This window comes from Salvia splendens, chromosome 6, assembly GCF_004379255.2.
Source record: "Salvia splendens isolate huo1 chromosome 6, SspV2, whole genome shotgun sequence".
Lineage (NCBI taxonomy): Eukaryota > Viridiplantae > Streptophyta > Magnoliopsida > Lamiales > Lamiaceae > Salvia > Salvia splendens.
In genome coordinates, this window is record NC_056037.1 from 30,843,848 (window position 1) to 30,869,835 (window position 25,988).

General features: G+C 40.3%; 2 protein-coding genes across 4 annotated transcripts; both read left to right on the forward strand.

Annotated features, from left to right (window-relative positions):
- The first annotated feature begins 8,549 nt into the window (after positions 1-8,549).
- Positions 8,550-10,887, forward strand: LOC121809544 (cysteine proteinase RD21A-like). Its single transcript, XM_042210248.1, has 5 exons — positions 8,550-9,250; positions 9,422-9,657; positions 9,735-9,875; positions 9,962-10,414; positions 10,486-10,887. The coding sequence occupies exons 1-5, from the start codon at positions 8,794-8,796 to the stop codon at positions 10,594-10,596; spliced, it is 1,398 nt and encodes a 465-aa protein (XP_042066182.1). The 5' UTR covers positions 8,550-8,793; the 3' UTR covers positions 10,597-10,887.
- An 8,184-nt stretch (positions 10,888-19,071) lies between these two features.
- On the forward strand, positions 19,072-24,900 carry LOC121806391 (phosphatidylinositol 3,4,5-trisphosphate 3-phosphatase and protein-tyrosine-phosphatase PTEN2A-like). Of its 3 annotated transcripts, none has more exons than XM_042206410.1 (13): positions 19,072-19,177; positions 20,141-20,569; positions 20,771-20,872; positions 20,952-21,008; positions 21,150-21,215; positions 22,142-22,318; positions 22,425-22,511; positions 22,600-22,664; positions 22,852-22,928; positions 23,029-23,075; positions 23,321-23,451; positions 23,524-23,593; positions 24,170-24,900. In XM_042206410.1, exons 2-13 carry the CDS (start codon positions 20,147-20,149, stop codon positions 24,683-24,685), a joined length of 1,818 nt encoding a protein of 605 aa, XP_042062344.1. In that variant the 5' UTR covers positions 19,072-19,177; positions 20,141-20,146; the 3' UTR covers positions 24,686-24,900. The 3 variants fall into 3 exon arrangements, with proteins under 3 accessions (XP_042062344.1, XP_042062346.1, XP_042062345.1); XM_042206412.1 differs by having other exon boundaries at positions 19,177-19,271; XM_042206411.1 differs by lacking the exon at positions 19,072-19,177 and adding an exon at positions 19,205-19,334.
- Positions 24,901-25,988: the final 1,088 nt, after the last annotated feature.

The window sequence follows — 25,988 nt, forward strand, 5'->3', positions numbered from 1 at the left end:
TATGGAAAAATATACATATTGAATGTGCGGTGGACATGGAGGAATGGATGAAGGCATGGGCCTCAACACTTCGCAGTCATATTTTTGTATCAAGATTGAATCAGACATGTTAGTAGTACTATCTATTTTTGGTAATAGCAGTATTTGTCATCTAAATAAATTCAAAGAATTCCTATTTGTGATCTACTTTTTTAGTTGTTTGCATGTAAATTACTAGTGGTACTTAATTTTACAACTTATCAGTACATTACTCGAAATTGATTTGATTTGCAACCACAAAGGATTTTCATATAAATACCATTAGGGGTGTCGAAACGGGTACCCGCACCCGATTTCACGGGTACCCGAACCCGAAAAACACATTTTATACTGCCCGATAAATATTTTGGAAAAAATGTTCTTTGACTTTATCTTACAATTTTAATGTTTGTTTACGCCTTTAGATACATTATTTTTAGTCTTAAGTCCAATTATTTTTGTAAACTCTTTTGATAGTTATTTAATTTCAAATATTCAAAATTAATAATAAAAATTTATGTTTGTTTGTTCAAGTCATCCCAAATTATACATTCACTTGATTCAAATTTATATGTTACTATTTGAATTTGAATGATATTTGAGACAGTAGCTAGAGGTGGTGGCTAACCAGTTGTCCAACATTGAAAGTGAGATAAATGATAGAGGACTTGTGCAGTATAAATATATGATATATTCTACTCTACAATTCTAATCGGGTATTTATTCGGGTATACCCGATACCCGATATTTTGAAAATTTTACTACCCGATCCTGACCCCGATCCCGATTTTTGCGGGTAACGGGTATTCGATACCCGACGGGTATCGGGTCGGGTTGGGAAATACCCGCTACCCGCTACCCGTTTCGATAGGCCTAAATACCATGATAATATGGATAATAGTGGAAATTACATGCATAAGCGATGATTAATAAATTGATTCATGTCATGTCAGCATAGGGTCTCTTTCAATATCATGTTATCAGCTACTCCTATACTATTATTTATGCAAGCACAAACATTAACCTATTTATTAATTTTCCATTAATTAATTAAAGACATTCATTAGAACGTCTGGTATCTTTTGCAGCAAAAAAAAGAAAAAGAAAAATGTACTCCCTATGCAAGTATACAACTGTTTATTCCTAGATTTTCAAAGGTTTATAGTGTCAAAATGAACCCATAACTTGAAATTTTCCTTTAATATATTCTTAGATTCTATCTCCAGAGGGATCTTGATTGGTTCAGAGACTTCTGAATATCCCAACAATAATTGGAAATTGGGCACATTATAAACAATATCCTCTTCGAATTCTGAGTCAAGAGATATTGTTTTCTAAATCAACTGGCAAAGATATTGTTATGATTAAAGAGAATTTAGCAATTAGCGAGCAAAAATAACCTAGTCTAAAGAGAATCCTCATGCATTAGCTTGTTTTTCTAATTCTATTTTTAGCCCGACTATTTGGACTCATAATTTTACACCCTAATTGGGAAATATTGTTGTTCAAGATATTAATATATCTCCGTTAATATCAGTTGACATTACAAAACATATACGTGTCCCTGAGATATTAAATCAGAAATTACTATATTTTGAGATATTAATATATTTGTGAATTAATATAGTTATGTTCATATTTTAAGAAAACTTCTGAAATGAACCATCTCCATATGAGAAAAGAGAAGTTAATATTTTCTAGTTATAATCAGCATATAGCTTCTGATATGAACCAGGAATATTCGAGACCAAGTGGATCAAATCGTTATTCCTTGTTCGATCCAACATCCTTGTCTACGGTCCTACGTAGTCAAGTTCGAGTTTGGTCAATATCCATTTGATCTCAATTCGACAATAGAGTTGTTTGATTGGTCTTTGGAGCTTATTTATTGTTCTTTGTTGGTCTACTTTACTATACTATTTTTCGCGACATTCTTAAGCACATTCATTGATACGAACCCCTCTACTTCAGTCCAGCAGACACAGGCAGGGGATACAGATGATGAAGACTGCAGAGATGATGTTTCCTCTCGGCGCATAAGAAGACCCCCAACCCATTTCAAAGACTATGTTGATTGTTAGTTTCTTAGTTATTTTGGTTATTTCATATAATGTAATAGTGTAAGGAGTCGAGCGTAATTATAAGCTCTATCTCGGGTTTTCTTTGTGGTTCTTTCCCGAGAGATAGGAGGTCGAACCGCCCTAGGGTCTTAGATATAAAAAGGGGAACTTTTCAACTATCAATAATATATGAGAAGTTTACTCCAAAATTTCCGTTTTCTTTCTTCCTTTTTATCAAACTCAAGTTTACTGCTTGACGGAGGAACTCTCCGCACGCAGTCTGCTCTTGTCGTCGAGCTCTCTTGCCGTCGATAAAGCTTCCGATACGATCAACATCGTATTATCTGGTGCCTTTATTGTCGATCTCATGTCTACAAATCCTAATACCATACTAGTAGTTCCCAATCGGGAACAATTGGGCACGCCTCAAGTTGACGATGTTCGCCGTGAGCATGAAATTCCGACCGTCGCCGTTCCTACCCCAGGTGTTCTTCCCAACGGACAATTGGATTGGATTATATCTACGATTGCCAATTTGGAATCTCGCTTGACTACCACTGATCGCCGGCTAGCTGATCATCGGAACCTACCACGTTTGGATCATGACCTGTCTTATGTTTTGCCTATTCCGGCGATTCGCGGCACTCCACCGCCTCCACAACCGTTCCAGACGGCAGTTTACACACATATTCCACAACATCAACTGTTTTAGAACTCCCTCAACCAACCAAATTCCCACTTTCCAGAGGTTATTCCTAATAACCGCCTATACCTCAACAACCGTCATCTTCTTCCATGATTCCACCTTGGTTTGCAACTGATCCAGGAGATCCCTCTCGTTCTAATATGGGGAATTTTCAGCAATCTCAGTATTTACCTCAGCAACACAGTATGCACTTGCCCATGGATCGTCAGATTTATTCTCCTTCACCCGGTCCTCGACCGACATCTTGTTGGTACCCATCGAACGAGCGCCAATTTCACGGTCATCATCCTCATGATCAACATCGAGGTGTTCGTTTGGGTCCACCTCGTTTTGATGGGTCAGATGCGGCTAATTGGATTTTCAAAATCCAATACTACTTTGATCACATGATGATGCCCAATTCCAATCGCCTACACTATGTGGTTCCTTTATTTGACCCACCAGCGTCGGAATGGATTAAGCATTACTGTTCCAACAACGATTATGTAACTTGGCAGGATTTCTTAAATGAGGTTCGATATTTGATCCAGACTGTTACGAGAGTTATATCGGGTTGATTGCAAAGTTATGCTAGACGGCATCTGTCTCGGATTATCAGTTGGAGTTCGAACGACTGCAAAATAAACTCTCCGGGGTTCCAGATCATATACTCTTACCGATTTATATAGCCGGTCTCAAGCAGCCACTCCAATGTGAGGTCAAATTGCATCGCCCTAACTCTTTAGCGGCGGCTTTTGCCTTAGCCAAGGAATTATCAGCTTGTCGATCTGAACAGCTTTCCGACTGCATCTTCAACTAGACACCCCTGGTTACCTCGTGACACCAGAAATCCATATAACCGCTCCTCCGTCACTCCGAATTCAGCGCCATCCTCAAATCAGTCGGTTCGTCAATCAGGTGGACGTTTTCGTGGGAGTGAGCTAGCCAAATTGCCGGTCGTATGTTTATCTTCTATTGAGAAATCCGAACGATCACGTCAAGGCTTATGTTGGTATTGTGAGGAAAAATGGGCCCCCAGTCATGTTTGCAAACAAAATTTTTTGGCATACATGGGAGACGATCCGGACCAGACAGTGATTTGCCTGAGCTCAATGTTATTACTGCTGATTTGTCCCACTTAAATACGGTGGCGGGGCATGCATCATCCAAATCGATTCATATGCGGGGTACAATTTACAATACAGAGGTCACTATCCTTGTTGACACTGGTAGTTCACATGACTTTCTACACCCACGTGTTGCCGAGAAGCTAAGTCTTTCTCTGACTAATATTTCACCATTTCGTGTTTATGTTGGTAATGGTGAATCTCTAACTTGCTCTCATGTCTGCAAGCAGACGAAGATCGATCTACAAGGCAATAGCTTTCACATTGATTTGCATATTTTGTCTTTCCATGGACCGGACATTATTTTGGGCATGGAGTGGTTGGAATCTTTGGGTCGTTTTACTCATGATTATTTGGCACGAACAATGGAATTTTTCAGAGATGATACATTGGTGGTGCTGCAGGGTCTCTCTACACCGCCTTGGTCTATTTCACTGAATGCTTTGATTACTCTGATGACTACATGAGAGGAGCTGGATTTATTTGAAATTGTTGAGTATCCAGTAGAGTCAGCTACACATTCTTCACAGCCACAACAAGAATTTCCATCAGATTTGCCTCCTACAATTCATCAGATTTTGTCATCATTCAACGCTGTTTTTCAGCTTCCGGTTGGTATGCCCCCTCCTCGGCATTTTGATCATCGAATTCATTTATTTCCTGATTCTAAACCCATCAATGTTAGACCATACCGATATCCATATTTTCAAAAACAGGAGATTGAGAAACAAGTTTCAGCAATGCTTGAACAAGGAATTATTCAACCAAGTCAAAGTCCCTTCTCATCGCCGGTCTTATTGGTTCGCAAAAAGAATGGCTCTTTTTGATTTTGCATCGATTATCGAGCATTGAATCGAGCAACAGTCCCGGACCACTTTCCTATTCCCACGGCAGATGAATTATTTGATGAATTGGGCGCAGCAAAGTTTTTTACAAAACTCGACTTGCGATCAGGATACCAACAGATTCGAATGCACAGTGAAGATATTTTCAAGACTGCTTTTCGAACTCATGATGGTCATTTCGAGTTTCTTGTTATGCCCTTCGGCTTGACGAATGCTCCCTCGCCTTTTCAGGCGGCTGTGAATTCAATTTTTAGGCCATTTCTGCGTAAATCAGTTATTGTATTTTTCGATGATATTCTGGTTTATAGTCCTACTTTGGAAACTCATTGTACCCACTTGGAGCAAGTTCTATCGACTTTGGCGGCTAATCTTTTCTTTGTGAAGCTATCTAAGTGCACTTTCTGCAGTTCCACAGTGGATTACTTAGGTCACCTGATCACAGATGGACGTCTTAATGCTGATCCTGCGAAGATTGAAGCAATGGTGGCATGGCCGACACCTACCACAGTTAAACAGTTGCGTGGATTCTTGGGTTTGACGGGCTACTACCGACGTTTCGTTGCTCATTATGCCATAATTGCAGCCCCTCTCACTGACTTGCTCAAGAAGGATTCATTCGTTTGGTCTCCGCAGGCAAATGACAGTTTTGAAGCTCTTAAGTCTGCGATGACATCAGCCCCAGGCCTTCATCTGCCGAATTTTGATCGCACATTTTATATAGAAGCTGACGCTTCAGATTTTGGTATTGGTGCGGTCTTGTTGCAAGATGGCCATCCTTTGTCTTATTTCAGCAAGAAGTTGGGTCCACGGCGTCGTATTGCATCCACTTATCACAAAGAACTCTATGCAATTGTCGAAGCGGTTCAAAAGTGGAGACAATATTTATTGGGTCGTGAGTTTGTTATTCGCAGTGATCAAAAAAGTCTTAAGGATCTGCTTCAACAAGTTATCCAAACGCCGGATCAACATCTTTATGTGCGGAAGTTAATGGGCTACAAATTTCGGATAGAGTATAAGACTGGTACTTCGAATCGGGTTGCTGATGCCCTCTCGCGTCGGGATCTAGCAGCACAACCTGTGCCTGATCTGCTTTCTACCTTGCGAACAGAAACTGCATCTTCGGTTTACCTCACAGATATTCGAACTGCTGTTGAGAATGGTACTGCTCCTTCTCACCTATCCTACTCTGATGGCTTACTATATTATAAACATAGAGTTTACGTTGATCCTGCTTCACCTAGTCGCGCTCGGTTGCTGTTTGAACATCACAGTACCCCTGCCGCTGGCCATCCCGGGGTAGACCGTACATTTCGCCGCCTTTCGATGGGTTTCTTTTGGCCTAAAATGCTCAAGGAAGTTCGAAAGTTTGTTGATTCGTGTGTTGACTGTCAAACGACAAAGTATTCTACTCAACGTCCTGCAGGTTTGCTCCAACCTTTGCATATTCCATCACAGGTTTGGGATGACGTTTCCATGGACTTTATCACGGGTCTGCCGCCATCCAGAGGGTACACAGTTATAATGGTTGTTGTCGACCGACTATCCAAGTATGCACACTTCGCTGCATTACCGATGAAATTTGATGCCTTGAGGGTAGCCCGATTGTTTATTGAAACAGTGGTTAAACATCACGGTTTCCCTAAAACTCTTGTCTCGGATAGGGATCCCATTTTTCTAAGTACGACGTGGGAACATATGCTCCGTTTAAGTGGTACTAAGTTGCATTTTTCGACCGCGTATCATCCCCAATCTGACGGTCAGACGAAGGTCCGCAATAGAGGTCTTGAGCAATATTTGCGTGCTTTCGTTGCGGATAAGCCTTCAAGATGGACGAATTTCCTGCCTTGGGCGGAACTTGCACTCAATTGCTTTCATCATTCTGGCCTTGGCACTTCTCCGTTCCATGCTCTATATAGCATAGAGCCACCTTTATTGGTCGCCACACCTCCTTCTAATACTACTCCCCCGGCAGTAGCAGATCTTATCCGCCAAAGAGGGGCATTACTGGTTAAATTGAGATCGAATTTACAGAGGGCTCAACAACAGATGCGAGACACAGCAAACAAGCACCGTCGGGATGTTCAATTTTCAATTGGCGACTTGGTTCTTCTCAAACTTCAACAATATCATCAATACTCCGTAGCCCGACCACAGTCGGCAAAATTGGCTCGCCGTTTCTACGGCCCTTTTAAGATCACTGAGCGTATAGGACCCGTCGCCTATCGCTTAGCATTACCGAAGGAATGTCGTGTGCACGATGTCTTTCATGTTAGTCTTTTGCGACCTTTTATTGCAGGCTCTGTCATGCCCCCTGAAGTTCCACTTCCAGAGGAATTCTTCATGTCTCGACCGGTTGCTAAGCCGCTTCGCTTACTGGAACGTCGTGTGGTAATGCAAGACGACAAGCCGGTGGAACAGGGTCTGTTCCAGTGGTCTGATTCAAGTGACAGCTCTCCAACTTGGGAACCTCTCAACTCCTTCGCCCGTCGTTTTCCTTCTATTGTCCTTGGGGACAAGGACACTTCTATCGGGGGGAGATGATACGAACCCCTCTACTTCAGTCCAGCAGACACATGCAGGGGATACAGATGATGAAGACTGCAGAGATGATGTTTCCTCTCGGCGCATAAGAAGACCCCCGGCCCATTTCAAAGACTATGTTGATTGTTAGTTTCTTAGTTATTTTGGTTATTTCATATAATGTAATAGTGTAAGGAGTCGAACGTAATTATAAGCTCTATCTCGGGTTTTCTTTGTGGTTCTTTCCCGAGAGATAGGAGGTCGAACCGCCCTAGGGTCTTAGATATAAAAAGGGGAACTTTTCAACTATCAATAATATATGAGAAGTTTACTCCAAAATTTCCGTTTTCTTTCTTCCTTTTTATCAAACTCAAGTTTACTGCTTGACGGAGGAACTCTCCGCACACAGTCTGCTCTTGTCGTCGACAAAGCTTCCGATACGATCAACATCGTATCATTCATCGTCGTATTAAAATTGATACAAGGGCAAAATCAAACGAATGGCATGATAAGACTCACATGGGAAGATAAGCACTTGGTCACAACAATATAAAGTAGATAACATTAAATCGTATATCTTGATATTATGATATACAATTGTAGATTTTGAAGCCACCATTCTCTTATATAGAGTACAAAGTAGATAATATTAAATCGTAGTAGTATATATTGATATGTAGTTGTAGATTTTGAAGCCACCATTCTCTCATAATGTTGTTGCGTTTTTCGTGAATGGTGGATATGGCTCACATGCTTTTTCATACTCCAAAAATCTCAACTTTTCTCTGCCCAAAACCAAATCTAACAAAAAACCAAAATAATACTACCTCTGTCGCTGTCACTTAAATTTTGTAATATTTTTTCATTTTCGCCAGTCTCCCAAAATTTGTCTCATTTCACTTTTACCATTTTTGATAGTTAACCTCATATTCCACTAACTCATTCCTACTCACATTTAATTATAAAACTAATATATAAAAATAGGACTCATATTCCACTAACTTTTTCAACAGACTTTTTATTACATTTTTTAAAGCTCGTGCTAGGTCAAAGTGGGACAATATTTGAGGGACAGATGTAGTCATTGTTAAATAATTTACTAGTACGTCGAAGTTTACATAACTATATGCTATGCTTTGATCCACACAAAGATTATAGATTTATGATGGATTTCCGTGTAATTTTATTATGCACGAATTAATAAAATATACTACTATGTGATAATCCTAAAATTATTCGTATTTATTTTGTAAAGATTTGTCATATTATTTTCTTCCAAAAAATAGCCAACTAACTCTACAATAGAAGTTGACGAAGCTCTGAAAAAGTGAAAATGCCATAACTGTTGCCTTCTCTTTCGCAAACGCTTATTGCTAATCTTCGTCGTCGTCATCTCCACAATCCACCAAAACCTATCTCCATTTTTCTCAAATTCATACGATTTCACCCCATCCCCCATAATTAATCCACCCCATTCCCATCCCTTTTTATCCTCTATAAGAATCCACGGACCAGCCTCTTCTCTCCCATCTCCAACAATGGCTTCTCCTCTCATACTCACCATTTTCCTCTCTCTCTTCCTCCTATCCTCCGCCCTCGACATGACTATAAACATAATCCCCTACGATCACACGGCTACTTCCCACGAGAATCTGGTGTCGGTGTACGAGTCCTGGCTTGCGAAGCACGGCAAGTCCTACAACGCCATCGCCGAGAAGGGTGACCGCTTCGAGATTTTCAAGGATAACCTCAAGTTCATCCGCGAGCACAACTCCGTCGACCGCCCCTACAAACTGGGGCTCAACCGCTTCGCCGATTTGACCAACGAGGAGTACCGGTCGATGTTCGTCGCTGGGCGCCTGCACCGGAATGACCGGTTCATGAAGCCACGGCCGAGCCATCGCTACGCTCTCAACGCAGGGGAGAAGTTTCCCGATTCTGTTGACTGGAGAGACAAAGGCGCCGTTGCTCCGATTAAAGATCAGGGCCAGTGTGGTATGTTTTTCTAAAACCCTTATTTGAATTGTTTCTCAGCATCATCACCAAAAGCCCCAAATTCGATCAATTCGTTGTAAAATTTGAAATTCCTTTTCTCAATCTTCAGTTGCACCTCTACATTTAAGTAAAATGCAGGATAATTAGTTGATTGTGTTTATTTGATTGAAGGGAGTTGCTGGGCTTTCTCAACGATCGGTGCTGTGGAAGGGGTGAATCAGATAGTCACCGGAGATTTGAAGGTTCTGTCAGAGCAGGAGCTAGTTGATTGTGATACATCAAGCAATCAGGGTTGCAATGGTGGATATATGGATGATGCATTTGCTTTCATAGTAAAAAATGGTGGCATAGACACAGAGATTGACTATCCCTACAGCGGCGTTGACGGCACTTGTGATATCAACCGGGTTTGCATCTCTTTGCCTTCATTACTTGCTACCTAATTTGATTCATTAGCTTGATCAATTGTGTTTCCATCCTTCAGAAAAATGCCAGAGTAGTCTCCATAGATTCGTACGAAGATGTCCCTGAGAACGATGAGCAAGCCCTGAAGAAAGCCGTGGCGAATCAGCCAGTCGCTGTTGCTATTGAAGCAGGGGGCAGAGCTTTCCAGCTCTATGAATCGGTATGCTTTCGAGTTTCGACCAATGTGTTTAAAATGGAGTACTAGTTGAGTAGATGCTTATGTTATGTATTGTATTTGCACATTAGGGTGTCTTCACCGGTCACTGTGGGACCGAGCTAGACCATGGCGTGGTTGCTGTTGGATACGGTACTGAGAAGGGAAAAGATTACTGGATAGTGAGAAACTCATGGGGGATGAGCTGGGGAGAGGAAGGGTACATCAAGGTTGAGCGCAACGTGGCTAATGTGAGCATGGGGAAGTGTGGTATAGCGATGGAAGCGTCTTACCCTGTCAAGACAGGGCAGAATCCGCCTAACCCTGGGCCGTCTCCTCCAAGTCCGGTGAAACCCCCTGTGGTGTGCGATGACTACCAGACGTGCCCGGAGGGGAGCACCTGCTGCTGTGTGTACCAATATGGAAGATTCTGCTTTGGCTGGGGCTGCTGCCCATTGGAGTCTGCCACGTGCTGCGATGATAGCGAGAGCTGCTGTCCACACGAATACCCTGTCTGTGATGTTGATGCAGGAACTTGCCTAATGGTAAATCCATTTTCATTCTTGATTATTTTGCTCATTCTTGGAGTGCTGACGTATTGACATGGTTTGAGCAGAGCAAGGACAATCCGCTGGGGATACCAGCGCTCAAACGAGGCGTGTCATCGAAGCCAAATTGGTCGAACCGTGTGTTTGGGAGGAAGGCGAGCAGCAGCAGCAGTGCTTGAGATTGCTGCAAGGGAAGTTATTGTTTTTGAGGAGTAGAGATGGAAACCCTTTCTCATCCTCATCTTATTCAATCCGGAACACTTTTTTTCTGTATATATTTATCCCTTCAGTAATTTGATGTATTCATGAATTGTTACTTCACTCTATTGTTAGTGCTTTAAAGAATTACTACATATGTAAGATGCTTTTTATCTCGTTGAAAGAAAATATGTGTTAAAGAGTTATCGATTAACATGAGAAACTGATTTAGTTTCTTTGGAATTACTATAAATTTGAGATGCTAAATCGTATTTTCCTTTCCCTCTTAAAATGTACTATTCCTCCCAATCCATTAAAAAAGACTACCTAACCTCCTAAAGAATGTACTCTCAAAAATAAGATAAAATGAATTATATTGGAATTAAGTGACTAACGAATGAGCAACATAACTCAGATTCTTTCACCTCAAATATAAAATGGTAATTTTACCGAAGTCGAATGGAATAAATGGATGATTTTGACTTTTGAGCAATCTTTTCTTTATGTAAAGGATGAGAATGAGGATGGAATTGTGAATTTATTCCACATGAGGATAAGCATAGAAAAATTATGAATTCTAAAAGATTTCACATTCTACAATAATATATTGAATGAGCAAATAATTCAAGAATAAATGTAAAAATGTTCGATTAGGAATCTAGGATCACTAGGAATTTCAGAACATATAATATATTTTGTTCATACTACTATAATCCATGTATATAAATTTTTAAATAATTTATAAAATTTGTAGAATTCTTTGTGATCTATATTTGTTATTAAATTTTTTTTATATAAATATAATTGTTGTTGTTTTAGTAATTATTACTGTTATTATCAATATAATATTCTAAATTTCAACACAACTTAATGTTTATTGCACATATTTAAATTATACGCTACACTTTTTGCATTACACACTTACAATCTATATTATAATATTCTAATTTTTGTTATTGCGGCAAAAAAGACGATTCCGTCGCCTTGGCGGCCCCCACACTCCGGTCCGACATCATGTGAGGGGGTTCAATCAGGGTACGTAGTAGCCCGTTAAGGGGATGTCTGGCTCCAAGGCCTCACACTTGTGCCTGAGAGATGGAGGCAACTACACAACAGCAGTGAGATTCGAACCCAGGCTCATTGCAGCAAGATCTGCCCGTCCGTTGCCAACTGCGCTACGTCCCTGCTGCAAGATCTGCCCCTATGTTGTTATTACTATTATAATTTGTTCTCGACAAATTTGTAGAAGTCCTCTTACCAATCACTAGACCCTCATACACTATTTTAATAGAGAACTTACATATCGATCATGGCCCCAAAAAAGTCTCATCCTCACCTTGTGATGCGTCAAGTGAGATGAATACTGCGATTAGTTCAACGATCTCATGAGGTAAAAAATGTTTAAACCTAAATTTTCGACAAAATAATCCAACTTTTATAAAAAAGGTAATATTAGATTGATTGCATCCCACTGCAGATTGGTGTGACACACAAGCATCTTGAATATTTATAACAATTCTGTGTAGAATATCAAATGGGATGAAAGATATAACTAGTGTTATTATATTAAGATTTTAAGATAACATTAAAATGCATCGTTAAACTTTCACCTTTCATACCATCTTCATACGACAAAAAAACTCCCATCAAATGCATTATGTTATACTCCTAAACACCTAAATTAAGTAGTATAAATATAATTTTATAAAAAATCTTATTACTGTTAATTATAGAGCCTAATTTATCTCCTACCATGTTTAGGATTTGTTTCCTTAAAGTATTTTTTTCCTTGTGATATATGTTTCCTAGTTTGACTAGAATTAGGGCTCTCTAGTTGCTTATAAATAGAGGTGCTCCCTCATTGTTAAATTATGCTTATTCTGAAATTATATAGTGAAATCCCTGGCTTGGCATCGTCCCCAGACGTAGATACACATTGTATCGAACTGAGTCAACAATTTCTTGTGTTCATTCTCTTTCATATTCGTGATTGCCTGTGTTTATTTCCCAACAACTGGTATCAAGAGCCTAGGGTTTAAGAGGCAGAAATCACGATGGGGATCGATGAGAAAATTGCTGTAGAGAAGTTCGACGGATCTGATTTCGGATTTTGGAAGATGCATATTGAGGATTACCTGTACGGTAAAGATCTCTGGAAGCCTTTAAAAACCAAACCCGAAAAGATGGAACAGGAGGAGTGGGAGCTGCTGGACAGAAAAGCGATGAGCGCGATTAGGCTATCGTTGTCCAAGGATGTGGCTTATCACACGACTGCAGCAAAGTCGACAAAGGAAAATGATGAAGATCTTGGAGAACATGTATCAAAAACCATCAACGGCAAACAAGGTACATCTGATTAGACGATTGTTTAATTTTAGAATGCAAGAGGGAAAGCTGGTGCAACAACATCTCAATGAGTTCAACATGATTACTTCGCAACTGAACTCGGTTGATATAAAATTCGATGATGAAATTCGTGCCCTGATTTTGCTATCATCTCTGCCTGAGAGTTGGGTTGTCACAGTGACAACAGTTAATGCTGCAGAGACAAACCTAACAGTTGACAGAGTAAGAGATCTGATGATTGGTGAGGAAGTTCGCCGGAGAGAATCATAATCTTCTACTTTGGGATCAGCACTGAATACAGAACAGAGAGGCAGATCGAAGGGAAAGCAAACTCGTGGAAGATCAAATTCCAAAGGGATGAGCCAATCCAAGAAGGATTTGGATAAAGTTAATGCCGGAATTGTGATAAGTTTGGGCATTTTAGAAATCGGTGTGAGGCACCGAAGAAGTATAAGAATAAGGATCAGAAGAACAAGAAGACAACAAACGCTACCATGTCTGATGACGATGGCGAGGCGTTGGTCTTGAGTGTCAGTAGTCCGATGGAATCGTGGGTATTGGATTCTGGAGCGTCGTTCCACTCCTGCAGCAATGTGGAGATAATTGAAGACTACGTTTCTGGCGATTTTGGGAAGGTACATCTGGCTGATGACGAGCCCTTAGATATCGTGGGAAAGGGAAACGTGAAGGTAGTGACGTCCAATGGATCCGTGATAAAACTGAATGGAGTCAGACACATTCCTGGATTGCAGAGAAGTTTGATTTCGATTGGGCAGCTTGATGCAGAAGGGTACACCGTGACGTTTGGCTGCAACAATTGGAAGATTACCAAGGGAGCTATGATAGTAGCTCGAGGTAAGAAGGAGGGTACGTTGTATACCACAACTAACTCCAAAGATTGCATTGATATTGCAAGTGAGGCAAATATGCAGATTTGTGGCACTGTCGTCTTGGCCACATGAGCGAGAAAGGGATGAAGATAATGTGCTCAAGAGGTTTACTGCCTGACCTGAAAACTGTTGAAGTTGGCCTGTGCGAGGATTGCGTGTTTGAGAAACAGAAAAAGGGTGAGTTTCTCAAGAGGAGGCAGAAAATTGAAGACGCAGAAGTTGGAGATGGTCCACACGGATCTATGGGGACCAGCACCTGTGAAGTCCCTAGGAGGCTCTGAATATTATATGACTTTCATCGACGACTCTACTCGAAAGCTTTGGGTTTATTTTCTGAAGAGTAAATCCGATGCGTTTGACGCTTTTAGGAAGTGGAAAGCCCTTGTTGAAACTGAAACCGGGCTGAAGGTGAAGTGTCTAAGATCCGATAATGGAGAAGAATATGAACTTGCAAAGTTCAAGGAGTACTGCGCCGAGAATGGAATCCGCATGGAGAAAACTGTGAAATGAACTCCACAGCATAATGAAATCGCAGAGCGCATGAACAGAACGTTGAACGAGCGAGCAAGATGCATGAGATTGAAAAGTGGATTGCCAAAGAGTTTTTGGGCAGATGCAGTCAACACAGCTGCATTCCTAATTAATAGAGGTCCATCAGTTCCCTTGGAGTTTCGGATACCCGATGAGGTTTGGACAGGAAAAGAGGTAAATCTATCTTTCCTACGCATCTTTGGTTGTGTTGCTTATGCTCATGTTAGTTCCGTTGAGAGAAGTAAGTTGGATGCTAAATCTATTAAGTGTACGTTCATTGGTTATGGAGGCGATGAGTTCGGTTATAGACTCTGGGATGAGCAGAACCGTAAGGTTATTCGCAGTAGAGATGTCATTTTCAATGAACAAGTATTGTACAAGGATAGATTGGAGGCGTCGAGTCCCAACAGTTCTGAGCCACAAGTGGTCGAGCTAGACATCTTAAACTCGAGTGAGAGCAAGGAGAGTCAGAATGCTGAAGAGGTGCTTGAAGAAGAACCAAGCACTCCACCACCGACTATTCCGCTGCCTAAATCGACTAGAGAGCGACGTGCACCTGATAGGTACTCGCCCTCTAATTTCTATTTGTTACTTACTGATGGTGGTGAGCCCGAGTGTTATGCAGAGGCAGGAGAAGGCCCTGATAAACTAAGGTGGAAAATTGCCATGGATGATGAGTTTGCCTCTCTTCTCCTGAATGGCACATGGGAGCTTGTGGAACTTCCTAAAGAGAAAAAGACATTGCATTGCAAGTGGGTCTATCGAATCAAATGTGAAGCTGATGGTAGCAAGCGCTACAAGGCTAGGCTAGTTGTCAAGGGATTTGAGCAACGATACGGTATTGATTATACAGATGTGTTCACTCCTGTTGTGAAACTAACTACTATTCGTTTAGTGTTGAGTATGGTAGTTGCAGAAAATCTATTGTTACATCAGATGGATGTAAAGACGACATTCCTTCATGGTGATTTGGAGGATGAGTTGTACATGACATAGCCTGAAGGATTCGTAGTAAAAGGAATGAAAAATCTTGTGTGCAAGTTGAAGAAGAGCTTGTATGGTTTAAAGCAAGCTCCAAAGCAGTGGTACAAGAAGTTTGATGGATTCATGATGGAGATTGGCTATAAAAGATGCTACGCTGACCATTGTTGTTACTACAAGAGGTTTGACAAGAGTTATCTTATCATGTTATTATATGTTGATGATATGTTGATCGCAGGAGGTGATCAAAAGGAGATGGATAAGTTGAAAAGGCAATTGTCTGAACGATTCTCCATGAAAGATCTTGGAGAGGCTAATCAAATTTTGGGCATGAGAATCGAGCATGACAAGGCGGCAGGAAAATTGTATCTTTCGCAAGCTGCTTACATTGGTAAGGTTTTGGAAAGATTCAACATGGATAATTCGAAGCCAGTAAGTGTGCCTTTAGGTAGTCACTTTAAGCTGTCAAAGAAGGAGTCGCCGAGTACAAAAGAAGAACGTGCTGAAATGAAGAAAATTCCTTATGCTTCAGCAATTGGCAGTATTATGTATGCAATGGTGTGTACGAGACCTGATATTGCACAAGCAGTGGGAGTAGTGAGCCGGTTCATGGGTGATCCGGGCAAGCAACATTGGGAAGCAGTTAAATGGATCCTTCGATACTTGAGAGGTACTACAGAAATTGTCTTATGTTTCAATGGCAAGAATGTCGAGCTGGCAGGTTATGTGGATGCAGACTTGGCATCCAATGATCTTGATGGGAGAAGAAGCACAACCGGGTATGTATTTACTTATGGTGGTACTGCTATTTCATGGACTTCTAAGTTACAGAAGACCGTTGCTTTGTCTACTACGGAGGCTGAATATGTAGCTGCGACAGAGGCAAGCAAGGAGATGGTGTGGTTGCAGAGTTTCTTAGATGAACTTGGGAAGGAGAACAAGAGTAGCATACTCTACAGTGATAGTCAGATTGCTATTTTCTTGGCGAAGAATCAATCGTTTCATTCTAGGACAAAGCATGTGGAGTTGAAGTATCATTACATCCGACACCTAGTGGAGATGAAAATCCTGCAACTTGTGAAGATACTTGGAAGTGAGAATCCTGCAGACATGTTTACTAAGGTGGTGACCTTAGAGAAATTGAAGCTATGCATAGCTTCAATTGGCCTTGGAACTTGAAGAGAAGGTTAGGCGGTGCTAAGCGGATGAAGGGATGAGATCACGAGGAAATGATTGTTTAGGAGTTGTTAGTCTCCCATCTCCTACCATGTTTAGGATTTGTTTCCTTGAAGTATTTTTTCCTTGTGATATATGTTTCATAGTTTGACTAGAATTAGGCTCTCTAGTTGCTTATAAATAGAGGTGCTCCCTCATTGTTAAATTATGCTTATTCTGAAATTATATAGTGAAATCCCTGGCTTGGCATCGCCCCCAGACGTAGATACACATTGTATCGAACTGAGTCAACAATTTCTTGTGTTCATTCTCTTTCATATTCGTGATTGCCTGTGTTTATTTCCCAACAATTACTACTATTTGAATTTCGATAATAAAATGAAATTAAGTTATTAAGATAATTTTTTCTCCAACTAATAAGTTAGAAGGTTCGATGATCTCAAAAAAAGCTCATTTAAAAAAAAAAATAAATATTTTAAATTTTCAATTCATTATGCATATAATATAGGTATGAAAATTTATTAAGTAATTGGTGAGCTAATTATCGGCGACGATTTATATCAAGAAATTTTATAAGTCGTGTTGAGTATTGAAATGACGATAGTGAGAGCACCCGCAACGCGTGCCGAAACCGTTCCGCGTGCCGTTCCGCCGGAACGGTTTCGCCGCGGAACGCGTTGCGGCGCTGCATTCCGCTCCCGTCTCGTTCCCATTCCGTGCCGGGTGCCGACGGCACGTAACGCGGCACGGAACAAGCCGCCACGCGCCTGGGCGACGTGGCCGATCCCCGTGCGTGCGTGCTTCCCACTCGCCGGCCCGCGAGTGGGACACGTCAGCAATGACGCAATAATTATTTTTTTTTTATAAAAATCGAATTTTTAAAAAAAAAATTTTTTTTTAAACGGTAACATTACCGTTTTTTTTAACTTTTTCTTAATTTTTTTAATTTTTATTTTTATTTTCTTATTCTATAAATACACCTAATTCATTCATTTTATACACAACTACACATCTATTCTTCCTACATCAACATCAATTTCTCTCCAATTTTCATATTCTATCTCTTCAAAAAATGTCCGGCGACGGCAATTACGGTGGTGGCGGCGCCGGAGGGTGGGATCTCAACGCGTTCGGCGATTGGGAGACCATGTACAACACACTTGGTGGTTCTGGGTCATCGACGCCGGGCACGCAGGGGTCGGCGACGCTGGGTGGGTACCAACCACCCACTTTCGATGTGGATGCCTACGCTCGAGGCTCCGGCTCGCGGCTTTCCCAGGGTTTGTCCCAGATTCGGGAGGATATCCCCGTTGAACCCACTCAGGGAGGAGGCCGAGGCGGTGGAAGCTACAGGGCTGCGTCTGAGGCACCCGAGGAGGATGAGGAGGAGGAGCCGGAGGATCTGGGCCGGCATCCCTACACCAACGAAGAAACAAAGGCGGTGTACACCGCCTGGCTCACCGTCTCATATGATCCCATCGTCGGCAACCAACAAGCCGCCAAGTGCTTCTGGGAAAAGGTCCGTGATGTCTACCACGAGACTAAGCCGAAAGGGGCCCGGAAGCGCAAATATACAATGCTTCGTGCTCACTTTGGCCGAGTCGATTTACAGGTCAAAAAATTCTGCGGGATCTACTCCACCGAAGCGGCGCACTACCAAAGCGGAGCTTCGGGCGCCGACATACTGAGGGCGGCTATGCGCGCCTTCCACCAGGACACCGGTGTACAGTTCAAATATGTTGATATTTGGCAGCTCGTCAAGGACGAGGAAAGGTGGGCCGGTGGTGTCCGCTCCAGCTCGGGATCAACCTCAAAGCGGACGAAGCACACGACGAGCGGCCAGTACTCGTCTGGTGACACCGATGCGCCCAGTGATCGTGGCACGCAGGAGGTTGGGGTTACGGCCGCCGAGTACGAGGGATCTAGCCGTGGGCGCCGTCGTCCGCAAGGGACGAAGGCGGCGAAAGCGGCTAGAGCGAGGAAGGGCCGAGGAGAATCAAGCCAGTCGGCCTCGGGATCGGGCTCACAAGGAGGCTCGAACACACTTATGGTGGCGTACATAACCGCCACAATGGCGGACACTTCCCGCTTCTCGTACGCCCAATACACGGCCTGGTGGAACGGAATTGTGCATATGGCAGGACTACTTGGTCTTCCCCCTCCCCCTCCCCCTAAACCTCGACCGCCTCCGGAGGATGATTCGCCGGCGGAGTAGTTTTTTTATTTTCCCACGTTTAAGTTGTAATTTTTTTTAATATTGTGTGTTTTTTAATGAAGTATGTTTGTTTTTTAATAAAGTATGTTTGTTTTTTAATAAAGTGTGTTTATTTAATTTAATTTAGTTGGAAATAAAAATAAAAATTGAAATAGAATGAATAGTAATTTAAGGAACGGTTAAGGAACGGTTAAGGAACGGAGGGTTGCAGGTTCCGTTCCTTAGTTAAGGAATGGAGTAAAAAAGTACAGTGGGGCCCTCAAATAGTGGTTTAAGGAACGGTATAGGAACGGTATAGGAACAGCGTTGTGGATGGTCTGAAGGCCGCCTAAAACACTGGACACAATTTAGATCCGACGTCGTTTTGCCAAACTCCTCCAACCACCTCCGCCGCCTATCACCGCCTTGGACTCCCGATTTCAGGTGACTCCAGCATACTTTCCTGCCCGCTTTCACCGCTTTATTGTATGTGGAAACTTTTTTATTTTTCACTCTTTTGTTGTCGAAGAGTCTTACAGTATGCTCACTTATCCCTTTCTCATCTCTCACAATTTATCAGTGTTCCCGGATCGCTGAATTGGTTGGTATTGTCTAATTCAAGAAGTCGAATTTAAACTTAGGAATTAGTGTTATTAGCTGCGACTCAACTTTCCTATGCGTCGCTCAATTTTAAATTTTGGTACACATTAATTTCGTTCAAGCAGTTTTCGAGATATGCATCTCAAGGCGATTCCTAGTTTCCTACTGTAGTCATGATTTCATCCAACATATCTTCCATGGAGAAGTTACTTGGTTTCAACTTCGTTATAAGTGATTGGTTCTGTCTAGGGTTGTGATATCTGATAGCAATACATAACGTTAGAATGCTGTTACTTGGTGGAGTGCATACGCTTTAATCTGGACAGATGGATTATTGAATTGGTTTTTGCTTGTCAATTTGTGTTTTTAGGAGTGGTTTCACTGGAACGAGAGTTAATTGTTTGATCTTTGAAATTTTCTGAAAGAAGGCTTAATGAGTTACGAGTATCTGGATTCTGATGTGATGATCTAATATGGCCTTTGTTTAAACTTCCAGTATCTGCTTGTGTGTGAGTATGTTGAGCTTGCCCAAGGCTGATCAAACACAACAAAAAGTGTTTGTGTGGATGAGAGTTAGATGTTAATGTTTGTTTATTTACTTAAGGCTGTTTAGTCAATTCATCAAGGGTTTATTTTGTCCAAAAACTAGCATGGGTGTATTCACATCCTTGGGTGTAAATAGCTGCACCTTATTTCTTTCATGCTCAACATTCTTCCTTTTAAGGCTCATAGTTCAATAGTTGTAACTTGTTTTTGAAGCTCTGAAACTTTTCTGAATTATTATTTTTTTTTCTGGAATCTGAGCAGTAAGAGATGAGCTGCGAAGCTTCTGATTCGACGAATGTGCCAGATGTCAAGTCTGTAGAGATCAACATGTCAACTTCTGTGGAATCTGATCCAAATAATTCTGAACGCGATGCACCATCAAAATTCTCAGCTTCTGGAATCTCCACTTGGGCAAAAAGTCTAAAAATCCCCCAGCCATTTACTGGAACACAGGAACTATCACCTTCAGGAAACTCAGGGAAGTCATCTTTTTCACGTTTTACTAGTGGTTTGGGGTTGTCTCCCAAGTCTCCTCCATCAGAAGAAAGTTCTGGTGCTTCTTCACCAACTACATCGACAGGCATATTGGGAACCATTACAAAGGGATTGGTCGACTCATCCAAGAATGCTGTCAAGGCTGTGCAGGTCAAAGCCCGCCATGTTGTATCTCAAAATAAGCGAAGATACCAGGTGCCTTGCTATTTTGGTGGTTAGTTTTTTTAATATTTGTTAGCCATTGGTAGTTTTACTTGTTTCATATTACCCTCATATACTTCTTTTACATCTCCAGATATATGAAGGCGCAATTTAATTTTTCTTGCTTATTTTCATGTTTGATAAACCAATAAATTGCTTTGCGGGTCTAACCTCTAACGTATTTACTTTATTTAGGACGAAGGATTTGATCTAGATATGACCTATATCACAGAGAATATCATTGCAATGGGCTTCCCTGCTGGTGATATGAGCTCTGGATTTTTTGGATATGTTGAGGTATAAATTCCAATTCATCTAATATTTGGCGACTGAGTAATTGGTGATTAGTGTTAATTTGAGCTTATGATTGGTTAAGGGATTCTATCGGAACCACATGGAGGAAGTAATTAAGTTCTTTGAAACTTACCATAAGGTAATGATTGTCTTCTGATATCTGCTTATTCTAATACACATGGCGCCTTGTCTTCTTTTCACCACTGCCTTGCACAATTTTCACTAATCATATTGCAACAATATCTTAATAGTTCAATTTTGATCTATTACAATCATGCAGGACAAATACAAAGTGTACAACCTTTGTTCTGAAAGATTGTATGATGCATCTTTATTTGAGGGAAAGGTGAGTGTTTTTTTTCGGTATGTCCTTATGCTTTAGTCCAATTGAGTGCTTATATTGTGAAAAATAGTGCATGCTATTATGTTTTTCTTGTCATTTACTCCTTTGTTTTTTCAGATGTTCTGAATCTCCTAGCAGTTTCATACTTTCTCCAACTTGCTCGATTTTGTACCACCGGCAGAGTGTCACTTTGTACTCTTATTTACATGTATTACATTAGGGTCATAGAGCCTGCTTTTCATGTGACCATCTGAAGGCTCAGTTTGTGAAAAGTTGCTTATTATGTGTTGCATTGATGAAAGATAGCCAAAATGTAACTCAGGGAATTAGTCGAATCTAAGAAAGTGGTTGTGCCACTGTATTCTTCTGTACATGATTTGGTAGCTTTTAAAAGCCATGACCAACTGACTAAAAGATTAAGACAAGCCCTTATATGACTTTTCTTGGGCTTATTTGAGTAAATATTGCAGTCAGATCTCACATGATATTTTGGCAGGCTTAAGCTATATATTCAAGTTTGCAGGATGAAATCTGGCCTGGAATGTGGGTCTGGCATTCTTATCATATTTTTTGACACATGGCATGACTAATATTTAGTATATCTTGGAGAACTGAAGAAGTTCTAAACTTGCTGTTGTAGATTGGTTTGGCCAGGTTTTAGAGTTTCAAGAGATATTTAAGCCTGAAATTTTCAGGCCGCCTCATATGCTAGAATCTAGATGTAGTCATCTGCAACTATCTGAAATTGTCCTACTTTGGAAAATGTCAAATGGGAGTAGGAGTCCTGTTGATTTTTCCTATATACACACACTAGAGTGCAAAGTTTTTATGAACTAAAGATATTGTGTGCAAAGTTGAAAAGTTTGTTAAACGTGCACGGCTAGATATCTTAAGTTGCACCCTTACGATTTTTTTGTCCTTCTCTACAGGTCGCTAGTTTTCCATTTGATGACCATAACTGTCCTCCTATTCAACTGATCATATCATTTTGCCAAAGTGCGTATTCATGGTTAAAGGAAGATATTGAAAATGTCGTGGTCGTGCATTGTAAAGCTGGGATGGCCAGGACCGGATTGATGATTTCTAGTCTTCTCCTGTATCTGAAGGTACAATTGGTCGAGCTTTTCTATAAGCTGTTATTCACAGATCTGTTTTCTAGACAAATGATCTTTTCGTTTGCATTCTAATCCCAATGCCATCTCTGCTTTCTAGTTCTTCCCTACAGCTGAGGAATCAATCGATTATTACAATCAGAAAAGGTGTACTGATGGTAAAGGGCTTGTTTTGCCTAGCCAGATCGTAAGTCTTGTACATCAGTTTTATTATATTCACAGCTTTTGTTTATAAGTTTCTTTACATTTTGATTATCTACATTTTTTTTCTATAGAGATATGTCAAGTATTTTGAACGCATTCTGGCTTACTTCAATGGGGAAAACCAACCAGGTCGAAGGTATGTTCTATTTAGGATATATAGTCCTTGTATACTTGTAGTTCTGGGCCTGTTAACTTTGGATTTGAAGTTTAACAGTGTAGGTGTTTTGTCATCCTGTATAATCAACAAAGTTGGGTGATGAGAAAAGGGATGATAAAGATTATATGTTTGCTATGTGTTGAAATTATATTTTTTTATCCTGCAGATGCATGCTTAGAGGATTCCGGCTGCATAGCTGCCCGTACTGGATCAGGCCTTCCATTACAGTCTCTGACCATAATGGTTGCTTCTGACTTCTGTGTCTCTTGATTTATCCCTCCACGGATGCAGACATTCTCATTTTCTTTTGAGCATTTACGTTAATTAAAGCATTCTTCTGCAGGTGAGCTCTTCTCAACAAAAAAGCATCCAAGAACCAAAGATTTGTCGGTATGTTATCCTTCAAGCTATCCTGCCTCCAACTGTTTGTTAATTGGAATATTATTTATTTTTCCAGAATACTTCATGATTCTTCAGTTCTTCTAATGCATTGTGGTTCTCTTCAGTCTTAACATATAAACAGCTTAGTTCCAGGGAACTGAGATTTTGGCCACGTTTTTCTAAGCTCCTGTTTACTTAATTGAAACTTTCATTTGAATTTAGACATTTTTTGTGACCTCATGCTGATCTCGCAGTCTGAAGATTTTTGGTTTAGTGCACCTAAGAAAGGAATAATGGTGTTTGCCCTTCCTGGAGAACCTGGCTTAACAGAGTTGGCTGGTGATTTCAAGGTCCATTTTCATGATGGCAAAGGGGACTTCTATTGGTAATTCAAAGTTTCTGTGTGTGCGCGTTTGTGTGTGACAATATATTAATATTGTGGCTTATACGCTATCAGCTGGTTGAATACAACAATGATTGAAAACCGTAAAGTCTTAAACACAAGTGATCTCGATGGCTTTGATAAGGTAATTTATGTCCAGTTACCATACTTAGATGTAGCTTAATCATCAAATATTCTATTTCGATCGTAGGAATGTGATCAAATGCAAACTAACTCTAAATATTGTACAAACTTCAAACTATGACCTGGACCGTCCGAAAATGTCAATAGATGACAAAATAATAGCAACAAAAAATGTCAACACAGTGTCAATGGTTTGATGCTGTGTTGAAATTGTGTTGACATTTTTTGTTGCTATTATTTTGTCATCTGTTGAAATTTTCTAATGGTCCAGATTATAGTTTGGAGTTTGTACAATATATAGAGTTTCCATTTTATCACTACCCTTCGATCTTATAATATCTTTTTTAATTTCTGCATCTTTCTACCCATGATCTTCTCTTCTATGGAGGTTTGGTTGATGAGTTTTACTGTTGGCTGTCTTGACGATTAGGTTTCTGTGTGCGCTTGCACATTTATAGTCCCTTCTATGACAATGAAATTTCATTGGCACGAAGTGTCTTGACATGTTGTCTCAAACTTAAAAATGGTTTAATAGAGTGGTCAGTACATAACCTGGCCATTTTGTACATGTGTGCAGCGGAAATTGCCATCTCCAGGCTTTCAAGTCGAAGTAGTTCTCGTGGATTATGATCCTGCTGCTGTTGCCGCAAGGCCACCATCAGAGACTAGTGAAAATTCTGGTGCCAATTCGGCCTCAATGCCAACCCCTGGTCCAGCCGAGGAAGCCACAGCTGCAGCTGCAAAAGACTCGAAGAAAGGCAAAGATGATGAGTTCTCCGACAGCAATTCAGAGGAAAGCGCATCCTCAAAAACCAGACAAACTGGAGTCTCTTCCCATGCTGCTGGGTCTGTGGCTGTGAAAGATTCTACAGCTCAAAGCAACGCCGATCCAAATGAAATTGCAAATTTGACACGCAAGACTGAGCAGGTCGCTTTAGGATCTTCAGCTACCACGCATGCTGGGGCGGGAAAGGAAACTGGTATGGGAACCGAAGTGTCCGGCTCAGCTGGGGAGGTAAGTGAGTTCAAGGCGATGGCTGCTGATGCATCGATTTTTTCATTTGGAGACGACGAGGATGAGGAAAGCGAGTAAGGGGCAGTATGGATGGCCTGTGTGTACATATATATGCATGTTTGTTTGTGAATATTCATAAATCGAGCCATGAGATGAGGCTACAGTGCGTGATGAATTGAACCTTTTCTATTGTTGCTCACGAGAATGTTAATACATTATATCTACTTTTCAACTATCTACTTTTTTCCCTTTAAGAAGATGATGAATAACACTTGTTTATTTACTTCTTTGAATTAGTGGTAATTTGAACTTTAAGAGATGAAAATCTCGTTTCTTCGCCTTTATTGCTTGGGATTTTGAACGTGAATTTAATTCAAATTTTAATGGTTTCTTAATCGGATATGGCGACCTAGTCTTTGACAACCATGATTACGTACATTTTAAGTCATTGGTCGTCTTAAATTATTTAATATTGTGGACCTCTCATGTCATTAATCTACTTCATGATATCGCTGCATACACTTCAATGCTTTTTTTCTTCTTATTTTACTATTAATTTATCAGAAACGTGAAGGCTTGGGCATCCCATACTAGAAAATTGGATAGTATCGCTATACTTCGTTCATCTCATCACATTTTTTACGTCAATTAAAAATTGGGTAATACTATCATTTAAAATTGTTTTACTTTCGTGTTTTAGTTTAAGAATGTTGATCCGATTTCGGAACATTTTTAACTCAGTAATAAAAACAAAATAACATCCTTGATGTTTGAATTCATGTCTTCTTTTTGAAGGTTTAGACTTATGTATTTTATGTTAGGTAAAATAGCAAAAAAGTACACTGTTTAATATCTACGTCATGGACCTAGAATCAGTAAAGAATATGGAAAATTATCTGTAAAATTACAATGTTTAATAATATTATTATGATCAATTCTGCAACTTTTTGAAAGAATTAGATAGTCCTAAACTATATATCTAAACAGTCGTATCACATAACATTCACATTTCATAACCATGTAATCACACAATTGCATAGTGATGATCGACGTAAAAATTAAAATTGAGTCATTTAATAGTAGTAATGCGTTAGAGCATTTTCAAAGAAGAATGTAAATAAAGAGGTAAAAAAAAAATAACTATCATATTTATTTATTTTTTTCAATAAAAACTCCTTCAAGGGGAACTTCAATTTTAAAGACGCGTCTTTACTTCTTCCCTACACAAAAAGTAAATATAGTAATTATTTTTGTTTCAGTTTACCTTTTTTCTCTTAAAATTATTGCTCCATTTTTAAGAATGTTTATTTATTTTTTCAAAAGAAAAATGAAAAATATATTAGTCCTCAATAAATGTCTAATATTTTCTTATTTGGATGAA